We start from the raw sequence: 13125 nt of genomic DNA, 5'->3' as shown, positions 1-13125 counted from the left end.
TATGTGGGACCATCGTGTGGGCACCCGCAAGGTGCAGGGTAGGGGTCGGGTTCAATGCCTGACAGGCAAGGGGAACTGGCGGAGCGGGACTCGTGGCGTGTTAACCGGCGGAGCGGTTCCAGACGTTCTTGACAGGCAACGTAAACTGGCTTTTGGTACGTGGAAGGTTACCTCTATGGGGAGGAAAGAGCCTGAACTAGTTTGTGAGGTTCCTTGATAGGGGCTGGTCTCTCACGTACTCAGGAGTTATCCAGGGCGAGAGGCGCCAGGGTGTGGGGATACTCAAGTCCCCAGCTGGTGGCCGCACAGTTGGAGTTTGTCCCAGTGGATGAGAGGGTCGTCTTAATGCGACTACGAGTTGCAGAGAGGAAAACTCTCAGTGTTGTTTGTGTGTATGCACCTAACAACAGTTCAGAGTATACTGCCTTCTTGGAGAAGGTGGGAGGGGTGCTGGAGAAGGCCCCATTTACTGACTCCATAGTCCTACTGGGAGAGTCCAACGCTCATGCTGGCAAAGATAAGGGAAACTGGAGTGCCGTGAATGGGAGGAATGGCCTCCCTGATCTGAATCCGAGTGGTGGGTTGCTATTGGACTTCTGTGATATTATGGATTGTCCATAACAAACACCATGTTCAAACATAAAGATGCACTTGGCACCAGAACACCTCGGGCCAAAGGTCAATGATCGACTTTGTAGTTGTTCCAGCAGACCTGCAGCCATATGTTCTGGACATTCGGGTGAAGATCGGGGGCCGAGCTGTTATCTGATCAATCGGGTGGTGAGTTAGGTCAGAGGGAGGGGGAGATCTGTCAGAGGGGGGAGGGGGGATCTGTCAGACGGATGCAGTAAGCCCAAACGTGTAGTGACGTTGTGCTGGGAACGACTGGGGGAGGAAAGCGTCCTGAACGACTTCATCTCTCAACTCCGGAAGAGCTTCTCCTCGGCAGGCGAAAAAGGCCGCAGCGACAGCAGTTGCGGAAGCAAAATCCAGGGTGTGGGAGGAGTTCGGAGAGGCTTTAGAGAAGGACTTTCGGACGGCCTCAAAGAGGTTCTTGAAAGCCATTCGGCGACTCAGGAGGGGGAGGAGACATCGCCTAGGATGTTCTGAGCAAGGGAGGGGAAACTAACTCTGACCTCGACTGGTCATATCGCCGAGAGGTGGAAGGAATACTTTGAGGAACCCGATGGAAGAGTCTATTTCCTTGGCAGAGGTCACTGAGGTTGTTGGAAAACTCCTCAGAGGCAAGGTGCAAGGAGTGGATGAGATCTGTCCAGAAATGCTGAAAGCTCTAGATGCTGTGGGGGTTTCTTGGTTGACACTGCGATGTCGCGTGGACATCGGTAACAGGGCAGGAGGGTTAAAGGAGGGTGTGTTGCAATTATCAGGGATCACATTACTTAGCCTACTAGGAAAGTCTATGCCAAGGTGCTGGAAAGGAGACTCTGGCTGATTGGGTGAACCCCAGATTCAGGAGGAACAATGCGGTTTTCGTCTTGGTTGTGGAACAGTGGACCACCTTTTCAACCTGTCGCAGAGGGAGCATGGGAGTTTACTCAACCTGTCTACAAGTGTTTTGTGGATTAGGAGAGGGTTTACAATTGTCTTCCCCAAGGTCATCTGGGGGAGGTGCTGCCGGGGTATGGGGTGCTGGGGCTGCTTCTGCGACCTATTCGGGCTTTATACACTCAAAGCGAGAGCTGTGTCCGTATTACTGGCATTAAGTCAAGCTTGTTCAAGGTGGGCGTCGGACTCGGACAAGGTTGCCCCTTGTCTCCTTTCCCGTATGTGGTTTTATGGACAGAATATCAAGGCGTAGCCATGGTCTGGAGAGTTTCCAGTTTGGTGACATAAGGGTGGCATCGCTGCTATTTGCAGATGATGTCGTACTTTTGGCACCATCAGACTGTGATCTTTGACACACACTTGACCGGTTTGCAGCTTAGTGTGATGCAGTTGGGATGAGGATTAGCACCTTTAAATCTGAGGCCATGGCTCTCATGGAAAAAAATGGCTTGTCCTCTGCAGGTGAGAGGGGAGCCTCTGCCCCAGGTGGAGGAGTTCAGGATTCTTGGGTCTCGGGATGATGAAGAGAGAGCTGAACCGCAGGGCGAAGGTCTCAATATACTGGTCGGTCTTTGTTCCCACCCTCATCTATGGTCATGAGCTATGGGTAGTGACCGAAAGAATGAGATCGCCGAGCAGCTGGAATTGAGTTTCTCCATAGGGTGGCGGGATTCACTCTCTGTAATAGGGTGTGGAGATCTGTGATCTGAGAGACCTCAGATTACAGCCACTGCTTTTATACAGAGAAGAGTCAGTTGAGGTGGTTTTGGCATCTTGTAAGGATTCCCCCTGGACGCCTCCCTTTGAAAGTGTACCGCGCACGTCCAACTGGGGACAGACCTAGGACACACTGGAGAGATAATATCCCTCTGCTGGCCTGGGAACACCTCGGGATCCCCCAGGAAAAGCTCAAGGAAGTTGCTGGGGAAAGGAACGTCTGAGCTCCTTTTTAGCTCTGCTGCCACCGTGACCCTGACCAGGATAGGCAGGTTAGAAAATGTATGGATGGATGGATGGATATCTCATCATTGCAAACACAGGTGATGATTTCCATGTGGCTCCTCTTTTCCTTTGGGACATCTCAGAAGCCAGATTTTTAATGGAAATTAACAAGCAATTCACAATTGATACTTCTCTGAGTCAACGGCCACTCCGCAGTCATCCTACACAGTCCTTCTTACTGCAACATCAGAGTGCAGATATTTTCTTGGATACAAAAAATAAATGTGTGTAGGTGTGTATGTGTTGTGGGGTTACTTTACGTAACTAATCCAAACTTATACAACTCCATCATCTTGGAATTGAGGCTGAGTCTCATTTGTGTTGCTCGGTTGCAGATTTATACTGAGCCACAGCCTTATGAAATGTGATGAGGATTGAAAAGGCAGTGGGCAGGAGATAAGTGTATGAAAGGAAAAAATGATGAAATTCCAAGAGAGCATGAAATGACACCAGGGTTTGGGATGAAGCTGCAAATGGCGACAGAAACAGGCCTGGAAATGGGCAGAGTGGGAGTGGGCAGGCAACAGACAAACCCACACACACAAAAATAAGCTTCAGGGGAATTGAAGCATGGATTGTTCTGCCAAGAGTAATCCACAGGTGGCACAAGGAGCATGGGGACAAAAAGCTGTGCTTTGGGCTGAAAAACACAAATGTGAAGATGCTGCTGGTGTAAATAATAGGAAGTTATTTTGGTTTTGGCACAGGTACAATTAGACATGGCTTTCTATTTAATTTAAGCTGGTTTCCTCTTGTGTGAGACAGATGGCAAAAGAGCAGAGAGCACACAGAGGGGATCCCTTCTGACATCACTTTAGTCTATTTTGGGATGATTTTTGGAGTGAGGACATAAAAGTAAAAGGCTGACGTGGCCTTTGTTGGTGTAAGATTAATGCTCATGCAAATGTCCCTATGACCGTTATACAACCGTTTTTTCTGCAACAGTTGCTGTCTGCAAATTGCACCTCCATTGTCATTCTGATGGTAGACTGTAAACCCGTCTTTTTTGGCCACAGGGCATTTTCTTCTTCTCTTAGATCAAGTCTACACCTAATAGATATGGCACACAACTGGGAACACACACCCACTAATCAAGTAGTAGGGATGGGAGGAATAGAAGAACACTATCTACTTGGCTCAGGGCAAAACGAAATCAAAGATCAAATTGGAGCAATATAAATATACAGCAAAGCTTATAAGCAATTTTTGTTGGTAGATATTTTGTTTATGACTTGATCAATATCACGAACCACCGGGTTAGTCGAACAAATTAACTTCATAGGAGGCGACCCATCTGTTGTATGGAGATTAATGATCAGCAGGTGTGAAAGCAAAGCAGGTAGGTGCTGAAAGGCAGCGATGAATCCCAAATGAGGGCAATGCTTCCACCTCATGCTCATCAGTTGACACTGCAGGCAACCCAGTCTCCATTATGCAACATAAATTTACAGTAAATGTAATTATACCACCCCCTTGTGTGCCATTTAAACTGCTTCATGTCAGTAGTTATGAAAGGAAAGGCAATGAGCACCACAAGACAACAATCACAATAATGAGCAGGATTTAATCACTGTACACAATGAATTCCCTAAAATTTCAACACGTCTGTGCCTGGGCTTTATTTAGAGATAAACACCTTGTCTTCATGCATCCATCAAGGTTGACTTGTTCCTCAATCTTCACCCAACTCGAACAACAAGTTATGAATTGTTGCTATAATTTAGAGTCATAATTATACATTAGGGCTGTTTCAAGTGGGTTTGTTTGATATACTGGGTGAAGAAATATATTACAAACGCTTTCTTAATAAATGTTGGACCTCCCTTTGTACAAACAACATCTTAAGCATCGCAGAACTCTTCTCTGCATCAGTAATGAACATTTTGCATAAGGCAGGGGATCCAGGGGGCTCCAGTCTCATACATATTCCCTATCCAAATACTCAAGATTCGGGGCGTCCAACCTCTGTTCTTGGTTGCGATTCTTTGTAAACTCCTTCAGCAGATCCATGACCTCTCCTTGGTAAACCTCGGGGGTTGGTTGGGCCTCTGCCAGCAACAAAGACAAAAAACTTTAGTTATTTTGAAAGGGTAGAATGTCTTGCATTGTCTGCCTATTAGGATACAGACTAGTCCATTATCAATGTGTAAAGATAACAAAACCATCAATTACATCTTATTTTAACTCCTAACTGTACCAGGGAATATACAGTATAAAATTAAAAGCTATTCAAATCTACTGATATGAGAGTATACATTTTAGAAGATCTTTTTGTATGCAAACACAATTCAACATATTGTCGCGTTACACGTACAGAGACTACACAATAAAAGGGAAACATTGTTCCTGACCTGTTGCCCAGTAGTAGATATCCCAGTCATTACTGGGCTCATTAATCAGTCTGTCATACTGCAGAAGCTGCGTCTCGCTCATTGTGTTGAGGTACTGCTTTGCGAAAAGGCTGCAAGGGAAATAGGAAATTTAATTTGGAGAAGACTGGCACAACCAGCTGTGCAGGCCCAATGCAGTCCAATGCAGGTTTGACTCCATATTTGTGCCATTTGTTTTCTCGCCCATGTTGGGATGCTTGTCTGTATTCAGTACACAGTTAAAGTAAGACAGTAGACTGTGTTGTAACATAAATATCTGTATTTGCTGCCAGAATAACTGGAACTAAACTGGGTTTTGGTGCTACATTAAAAAAATAAATAATAATACTTTGGACCCAACCTGGTTTACAAACCTAAGCAATATGCAGTTTTCCAACATGCCCCTCTTACGACTCTCATAGACCAAACGCCGCCTCTTGATGTCAATAGACTCTCCAACTCTCTCCTCCCATGGGGGCAAAGGAATCTCGATCAGATCAACCTTTGTGTCCTCTGGTGCCTCTCCTCGGTAACCACGAGTTGACACCAGCCCTGTTACTGCAGGCCTCCGTGCTGACTGGCAAACTCCGCTCACAAGCTGACAGATGCAAATATAAATACATTACAATCAACAACGGTGGAACAAGCTGTCCCAGTCTGTCAAACCAGCTGAATCGCTTCCCATCTCTAAGATCAGACTAAATCGGAAAATCGGAATCTCCTGCTTACACTGACCTGTCTGTCTCATAAGGATATCTATATCACCTTTACTGTTCTGCATCATAAGGATCTCAATGCCACCTTTACTCTTCTCTACCTCTATCATAAGGATCTCTATACTCCTTTAAAAATGGTTTAACTCTACTAATGCCTATAGAAGGGAATAGCTGGCTTTGACTGTGGTATACAGTTGGTTTGACTAAATGAGTCTGCTAAGTGACATCATGTAATGTTGATACAGCGATATTGATAAACAAATATGTTATTACTTACAATGGCCTCTATAATGTAATAGATAAATGTTTATATGCGTGATGACAACACATCCAACGTGTTTGTCTGCTTGACATAATATTTTCATGTGTAGGTGTAATGGAAATGATGCGAGCCATTCAAAAAGAAGAGTTACGCAATCGCCACAGCAGCAAAGAGTTGTTTTACTGAACTGCCCCCATGCGTTGGGATGGTACAACAACCCTGCTGTCCTGGGTTGAATAACTGCTCTTGGCAAATCCACCCCAAATGTACAGAAAACGGAATGATCTCGTATTATGCTCAGTCAAATCGGGATAATTCAAAAGAAGCACGTTAACATTGCTGGTTCTTTTTTTGTTGTTCGTTTTTTGGCAACACTAACGTAATTGTATTGCGGCTCCGTGCCTCGATACAACAAAGCCAAATAAATGTATAAAACCTTGCTAATAACATGTTTTACTTACTCTTCTCAATGCGGCGGGGAGCATGTTACACGCCGCCCTTGTCTTGTGCCTTGGAGCTGGGAAGTGGTCCCGAAGGGTGAATCTTAGGACACCTTAGAGGGAGAGCCGCGGTCGAACCAGACCAACAGAAACACACGTCACAACAAACCGGAAGTTGAGAGGGTTGAAAAGTCGGACGCACGTCGACGCCATGCTAGGAAGGTCGCCGTAAAAGTCGGCCTCACTGAAACGCCTCGCTAGTAAGGCCACTGTTATATTGAACACGACGCGGGGGGTGGGGGGAATAAAGGGTTTGCAGTGTCATTATAACGCAGGGCAGATTGAGGTTTCGCACGCACATCTATACAGTTAAAAATGTTGTTTTTCCTTAATGCCCCCGACAGCTCGGAACCTTTAAACACGCGGGTCTCGTTTGTCACCGGTTGCCTTTCACGAACGCACAAGCGCCGTGTGTTTCCAGGTTAGGTCAGTGACGTTCGACGCGTCCGTCGTCACAATCACGTGGTCATCGTAGGTCGACACAACAAGCTCCGGCGACGTCCTGTTTTGGTACGGTGCTCTGCACAGGGTGAAACAAGCACCGATGCGTCCCAGCCCTCCTGTAAATAGATATATATCCGTTCACTATGGCTGTATAATATGGATGTATAATTAGGCATAGTGCACGCACGAAGCAGGTACAGCAGAGTGCAGATCCATCAGCCTGGTTCCGCCGGGCCCTGCGGAATGGCTGCCAGGGAACCTGCGGCCGGTTCCTCCCAAAAGGATCCCATAGATCTCTACGAAGGACTGAACTGTGAGGTCAGTCTGTCCGGAACCGTTCCATTCAGCGTTTTGATGTTTTCCAGTGGTGCAGAGATAAAGGTTTTCCTTTCCACCTGTTTTCAAGGCTGTAACTGCTGCAGGGTGTCCGCAGGTGATTTCAAAAGCAATATATTCAATGAAGTTATTCAGTTAGGGTTGGATTTGCTTTAAACGTTATTGAACGGTCTTGTATTTAAATGTATGAGGTTTCATTTCAGCAAATATTATGTCTGATTAATTCTTTTAAGTCAAGTGTTTCTGACGTTACAAACCCTAAAACTACCGCTGAACACAATACTTGCAATGTATGTAGGTATGCCATGCACTTCCCAGAAATAGGTCTGAAGGGGTCTAAAACGTGCCTGATGTAGCTCTCTGAATCCTGCAGACACCCCGATATGCGATTTGCATGTAAGAAATGTTACTAATAACATAACAAGGACGTTCAGTCTGCTTCCGTAGAGCTCCAATAAACACCTGTGCAGGAGTAGGTGTTTCTACATCTGGTGGGAATCGGATCTTGGACCCAGTCCGGACCGATCGATACAGTGAGACGTGACTTTTGCTTTATTATTATTATTTTTTTTACCCTACAGGACGGTGATTTTGACAAAACCGCAGAGGCAAGCGATCTTTACGATGCCGTCCTGACTGGTTTCGGTGATCAGAACAAGAAAGTGCCTTCAAAAGTGGAATCGCCAGTCACTAAAGACAGAGCACCGGAAGAGAAGAAAAAAACATCAGTAGTAGACCCCAAGAGTGGAGAAAAGAATTCCAAGAAATATCCTGTGTATGTTGGCAATTTCTCCTGGGTGAGTCACGCACACAGAAATTTCTCTTTTCCTTCTCATCTTTATTAGTGTACATTATTTGCTCATCGTGTACTGCACACGTATTTCTTTTGCCCCTACTACAGTGGACATCTGAGAGAGACCTTATGTGCATAACAAAATCTCTAGGAGTAAAGGACATCCTAGAAATCAAATTTGCAGAGAATCTAGCCAATGGCCAGTCAAGAGGGTGAGAACAACCATTTTCCTTTGATATGTTGGGTTGCAGATGGATATTCATGTAGTGTGGGTTTGGGCAGACAAAACAACCAATTACACTCCAGCGAAATCCTTGACTGTGACTCGGCCTGCGCATGTTATGTCTGTTCCTCTGGAAGGTACGCAAAAATAATGGTGTCATCAGAAGAGTCATTGAAGAAGTTACTGGACAAAATACCACAATGTCGATTAGATGGGGAGAGCTTAAACTGTCTCTTTGCCACTCAACAAAACCTTGCGGTATTTGAGACCATAGCAAATCAACGTAAGGACACTACATGACATTGCAAAAAGAAACTGAATCACCCATAGTATTTGTTATTAACATGTATTAATTTTCCTCTGTTAATATGTCCTACAGGTATACCAATGCGTGTTAATTCAAAGGATCTCAAAGAATATGAGTTTGTAGATAACACATCATTATTATCTCATGAGCCCAGCACTCCTGCAGAGCCTCCCGCTTTCCCCCTGCACCCCTATGCCAACATGCCCCCCTCAAACTTAAACCCATTCCTCAATCTGCCACCTCCTCCATTACCACACATTCCTCCAAACTTCCCTCCCCCTGTGGCACCATATGTGTTCACCCCTCCACCCTTTCATGTTGCCACTCAACCGTTAGTCCAGCCCAGTCTTCACTTAAATCCAGCATTCTTCCCCCCGGGCCACGACAACCACAGCCATACTGCTTACAACCAGAAAAGGTAAATAAATGTTCCTACTCTTCACTGTTCTACCAAGTACATAATCATTTCGTGACAAGATAAGGTTATCCTGTGACTGAGGCACCAAAAAGACTAGACTCTAAATACTGACACAAAATAAAGCAGGCACACAAGACATATTTGACATAACCATGACTACATTTATGATAATGCAACAAGTTTAATAACAACAACATATTAAGGATAAACATGTCAGTGTCTTTGTCGTGCTTGATGGGAAATTTAGGGTGCATTTGTGTAATTGGTCATTTAGCTTGTGTGACAGCTGATCGTGACTTTATTATAGCAACACGCCTCAGCCTTCAGGTGGAGATTTTGAGGAGCAAATGGAGAGAAATAGAACCATAGCCAGCAGTGCCATCACCAAGGCAGTGTCAGAAGCAACAACTGGTAAATATGTTTTCAGAGAAGAACACATTTACATTTTTCACTGTGTAGGAAGGCAGCCATTATCCATTTAAATTAAATCATATTACAAATCTATGAGGCAAGACTTCCCACCTCTCTGTGACTCAGTAATCTTTTCTAAGTATATATCAAGTCCTTCCATATCATTGGAAAATGTACTAGGTTTGAATGTGGACACAGGAAAATATTGTTTTTCAACATCGTACTGTTATTTTCATTGAAACTCATTAAGGTTGGTCTTATTTTCCAATCCCCTCTATATTGCAGGAGACTTGCGTGTGGCAACAGAGACTCTTCTGACTGCAATTTCAATCATTAAACAATCCAGAGTTTTTGAAGACGAATGCTGCCAGTTCCTGATCACCTCACTCAAAGACTGTCTCGTTTCCATCCAGGGAAACTGCAGCTCTAGGTTCCAAATTTACATTACTTGTTCTTTTTTATCGTCGTATTTCAACTGAAACCTCTTGAAATACATACGAGCATGACATACTTTGTTTTTCACATTTCAAGCTTGGATTTCCATTGAAAAGTGCCCTACACAAATGGCAAATAAATGTTTCTCTGCAGGAGGGATCAGGACCGGGGTCATGATAGAGACAGAAACCGCAATAGGGATCGTGAGAGAAGCGACTCGAACGGAGCGTCCCGCAGACACAGAGAAGAGCGTTCCTGGAGCGGTGAGAGGGACCGCATGCGCGACCGAGACAGGCACCGGGATTACAGAGACCGGTACCGGTAGAGTGGTAAGCCTGTCCTTTTGTGCCACTTCTACTCGTCTGTTCATGGCTGCCATAATAAAGTATGTAATAGAATGTATGCTATATGAATATACTATCATTAAGTAACCTCTCCTCATTCAAAGGGTGGTTCTTTGGGTGAATTCTGAACCCAAACAGAATGGGCGGGGAGGAATACATCACCCTCCCTTTGCAAGGGAATTATATAGACCAAATGAAATGCGGAAGCCTTCTATCAAAACGAATACCAGCCAAGCCTTAGACTGTCTTCACTTGAATAGTTTGCTTTGAAATTGTTATCCTCAATACAGAATTTAAATATGGTGTATAACACAGGTTAAGAACAGAGCAGATGGCCCTGAACAGGCTGGACTTGACAGTTGGAGAACCATGCATGTCAGAGCCGGGGCCAGATATGAAGTTCAAGGACCTTTCATTATTCAACTACCGAGGAAAAACATTTAAATCGTTAAGTTGTTGGTACACAGAATGCCAACTCCCATGTCGACCTGTGATTGCATCACTGCTGGTTTTTCAATGGTTTACCCTTTTCTCCCAAACCATTCCAGCCTTGCACAAGACTATCTGCACCCGTCGGTAAGAGGCTGCTGTTATGGTCGAGCCGGAAGTGATGAGACTGACAAACTCTTATGGCACTCAAACTGTCAAAATACAGAATACACCTTGTTTCTTTGTGTACATGTTTTTTTTTTTTTTGTTTTACTCTGCAATGTTTCAATGTTTTGTATACAATGTGAGCTGAACAATTAAAAATATTCAGACATTTTAATGTAAACGTAGTCTTGTTTACCCGCATCATAGAATTTCGTGAGTGTATTGTGTGAAAGGATTCCTTTCAATTAAATGTTGATGAATATGCAAATATCTGCAAAAGAAAATATTTTAATTGAAAAATTAAAAAGTGCCAGTAATGGGCAATTGTGAAATCAAGATATTTAACATGAAGTAAGGAAATCCCTCAAGAACCAACCACAGATTAAATACAAAATTTCCATACGAGGTAATTGAGCGTTTAACATACCCTTTCTATATTATATATTCTATATATAAAATCCTACTTAGCTGGCCTCCCCTAAATCTATCAGCACAAAACACTGCTGAAACTGAAAACCCTTAACTGGGTTTTCTGGTTCAAGCCACTCATCAGAATACTGAAACGTTAATGATACACTAGCTTTTATTTAGAAAAACGTCTTTCAAACAAAGAAACTTAGCCATACAAAACCCGAACATGACAAATCTTGATCGCATGATGTGATGTGCAGGCGGTCGGCCTGGCCATCCCAAAATCTGAGTTCATGAGTCCTCTAGGGATGTCTCTTGACGGAAGTGTCACTTCTCTAATGGGGCATAATTCAACAACTTCTCGATAAGATCCACGTGGGCGAGGAGCATCCTTCGACAGCAGTACCTTTTCAGGCCCAGGGCGTCGAGAGCGTCTCTGTAAGAGGTGAGGGAAGGGAAAAGGTTAGGATGGGGAAAAAAACAACACGAACACAAGCTGTGACTCACACCTCAATGCATTTGATAGAAAAAAAATGAAATTCTCACCCTTCTGTGTATTCGGCTTGCAGCAGGCCGAGATATGCCTCCCATTTATTCCCCACAATTTTGCCACAAGTGAAGCAGCGAATTGGGATGATCATTGTTGTCTGTATAGAAATGTAGGACAACTGTAATAGTATTGTAACATTGCAATAATGCATTTTTGAACGGACTAAAATAGTTATAACATCGTAATAAGACAAACTCGTCCATTGTTCTGCGTAGCATCCATTGTATACATACGCGTATTCATCCTGTACCATCTAAATTTATACCCACAGTCAGCAGCTAAGCATACTGCCACTGAGCCTCTGCATCTATTAGTTTATCCTGTGTATAGAAACGCATCCTGTATATTTGAGCTACGAATGACAACTACAAACAACTTCACCAAACTATCTAACCATCCTAAACGTACACAGACGGCAGCTAAAGCGAAAAAGCTACATTACTAATAATCGTTCGAATGTCAGGATTGTGGCACTTTACGCTCCACTCAATACAACGACGGGAATGAAAGCCATTTTGGCCTTGAAAAGCTAATCCCATCGGGCGGAACGCACCGCGCCGAGTCCACGAGTTAGCTCCGAGTGTTTGTTTACATCGCGGTCAACGTCGTTAGCAAACCCCGGGCCACATGACGAAGCTGCACGCCACGGCGCGTCTTTCACCGCGAAGCCAATTCAATTTTCGAAACCCTTTCCCGCAAATTCACAACGGCACACCGGCATGAGGAAGGAGGTACAGGCGTCGTACCTAGGCCTCGGGAGGAAACACAGTCCTGGTGGTTCTGAAACGTTCGGGCGCCGTGGAGACGACGCGGAGCCTGGACGCTGGTGCGGGCGGCGGGCGGCGGGCGGCTGTCTTCTTTGCGTGGCGTCTTCCGCTGTTGCGTTCAACCGGTGCGCGCTGGCGCCACCGCCCGGAGCGGAGGCCGGAGCGGGAGGTCGGGGGTGAAGTCAATTGGTTCGTTGCCACGGTGACTTTGCAAACAACCGTCCCCACGGTCGAAGCTAATCGATTGACGTGGCCGTCAGGGCAGGGCCGGGGAACTGTAAACGGAACATTTATTCACGATTGATTCCTTTGTGTTGGGTTGCCTATAGCAGTACATTACAGGCTGTCAAAGGGCATGGCATATATACATACACACACACACACACACACACACACACACACACACACACACACACACACACACATATAGTCCCTGATTAATTTGGAGAGAATTTTGTCCCCATAGTCCTGCCACATTCAGGGACTGTATTTAATTGATGAATGCTATACATATACAAACTGTACATATACAAACTGTACATATACAAAGTGGCGATAGTGGCGCCGCCCCTAGCGGTCGCCTGCGCCGGCGCTCCGGTTGTCGCAGAGGACTTAACATGGACTGTACACACAGACACTCTGGTGAGAAAGGCGAGGCAGCGTCTCTACCGCCTCAG

At 45.0% G+C, this 13125-nt stretch overlaps 3 protein-coding genes across 3 annotated transcripts; 1 reads left to right on the top strand and 2 right to left on the bottom strand.

Annotated features, from left to right (window-relative positions):
* Window positions 1-4112: 4112 nt before the first annotated feature.
* sdhaf2 (succinate dehydrogenase complex assembly factor 2) lies at window positions 4113-6513 on the bottom strand. The gene is made up of 4 exons (XM_079998082.1): window positions 6377-6513; window positions 5312-5535; window positions 4920-5029; window positions 4113-4616 (listed from the first exon to the last, which is right to left on the bottom strand). The coding sequence occupies exons 1-4, from the start codon at window positions 6398-6400 to the stop codon at window positions 4486-4488; spliced, it is 489 nt and encodes a 162-aa protein (XP_079854208.1). The 5' UTR covers window positions 6401-6513; the 3' UTR covers window positions 4113-4485.
* Window positions 6514-6895: 382 nt separating this feature from the next.
* LOC307228631 (cleavage and polyadenylation specificity factor subunit 7-like) lies at window positions 6896-10912 on the top strand. Its single transcript, XM_079998352.1, has 9 exons — window positions 6896-7177; window positions 7777-7992; window positions 8097-8200; window positions 8349-8494; window positions 8591-8936; window positions 9244-9347; window positions 9633-9777; window positions 9936-10111; window positions 10675-10912. The coding sequence occupies exons 1-8, from the start codon at window positions 7103-7105 to the stop codon at window positions 10105-10107; spliced, it is 1308 nt and encodes a 435-aa protein (XP_079854478.1). The 5' UTR covers window positions 6896-7102; the 3' UTR covers window positions 10108-10111; window positions 10675-10912.
* Window positions 10913-10990: 78 nt separating this feature from the next.
* On the bottom strand, window positions 10991-12565 carry polr2l (RNA polymerase II, I and III subunit L). Its single transcript, XM_079998353.1, has 3 exons — window positions 12428-12565; window positions 11678-11778; window positions 10991-11567 (listed from the first exon to the last, which is right to left on the bottom strand). Exons 2-3 carry the CDS (start codon window positions 11770-11772, stop codon window positions 11459-11461), a joined length of 204 nt encoding a protein of 67 aa, XP_079854479.1. The 5' UTR covers window positions 11773-11778; window positions 12428-12565; the 3' UTR covers window positions 10991-11458.
* Between the last annotated feature and the right edge of the window lie 560 nt (window positions 12566-13125).

Source organism: Zeus faber, assembly GCF_960531495.2.
Source record: "Zeus faber genome assembly, chromosome: 3".
Lineage (NCBI taxonomy): Eukaryota > Metazoa > Chordata > Actinopteri > Zeiformes > Zeidae > Zeus > Zeus faber.
The sequence above is the reverse complement of the archived record's forward strand: the minus strand, read 5'-3'. Positions and strand labels throughout refer to the sequence as shown.

What these genes read in the sequence shown, in the direction of transcription:
- sdhaf2 (XM_079998082.1), bottom strand. Translation starts at nt 6,400, where the DNA reads ATGCTCCCCGCCGCATTGAGAAGA. An exon ending in TCCCCGCCGCATTGAGAAGA is followed by an intron (nt 5,536 to 6,376) that starts GTAAGTAAAACA and finishes TGCATCTGTCAG; the next exon opens with CTTGTGAGCGGAGTTTGCCA. An exon ending in GAAAACTGCATATTGCTTAG is followed by an intron (nt 5,030 to 5,311) that starts GTTTGTAAACCA and finishes TTTCCCTTGCAG; the next exon opens with CCTTTTCGCAAAGCAGTACC.
- LOC307228631 (XM_079998352.1), top strand. Translation starts at nt 7,103, where the DNA reads ATGGCTGCCAGGGAACCTGCGGCCGGTTCCTCCCAAAAGGATCCCATA. An exon ending in GCCAATGGCCAGTCAAGAGG is followed by an intron (nt 8,201 to 8,348) that starts GTGAGAACAACC and finishes TTCCTCTGGAAG; the next exon opens with GTACGCAAAAATAATGGTGT. An exon ending in CAGGGAAACTGCAGCTCTAG is followed by an intron (nt 9,778 to 9,935) that starts GTTCCAAATTTA and finishes GTTTCTCTGCAG; the next exon opens with GAGGGATCAGGACCGGGGTC.
- polr2l (XM_079998353.1), bottom strand. Translation starts at nt 11,772, where the DNA reads ATGATCATCCCAATTCGCTGCTTCACTTGTGGCAAAATTGTGGGGAAT. An exon ending in CAAGCCGAATACACAGAAGG is followed by an intron (nt 11,568 to 11,677) that starts GTGAGAATTTCA and finishes CACCTCTTACAG; the next exon opens with AGACGCTCTCGACGCCCTGG.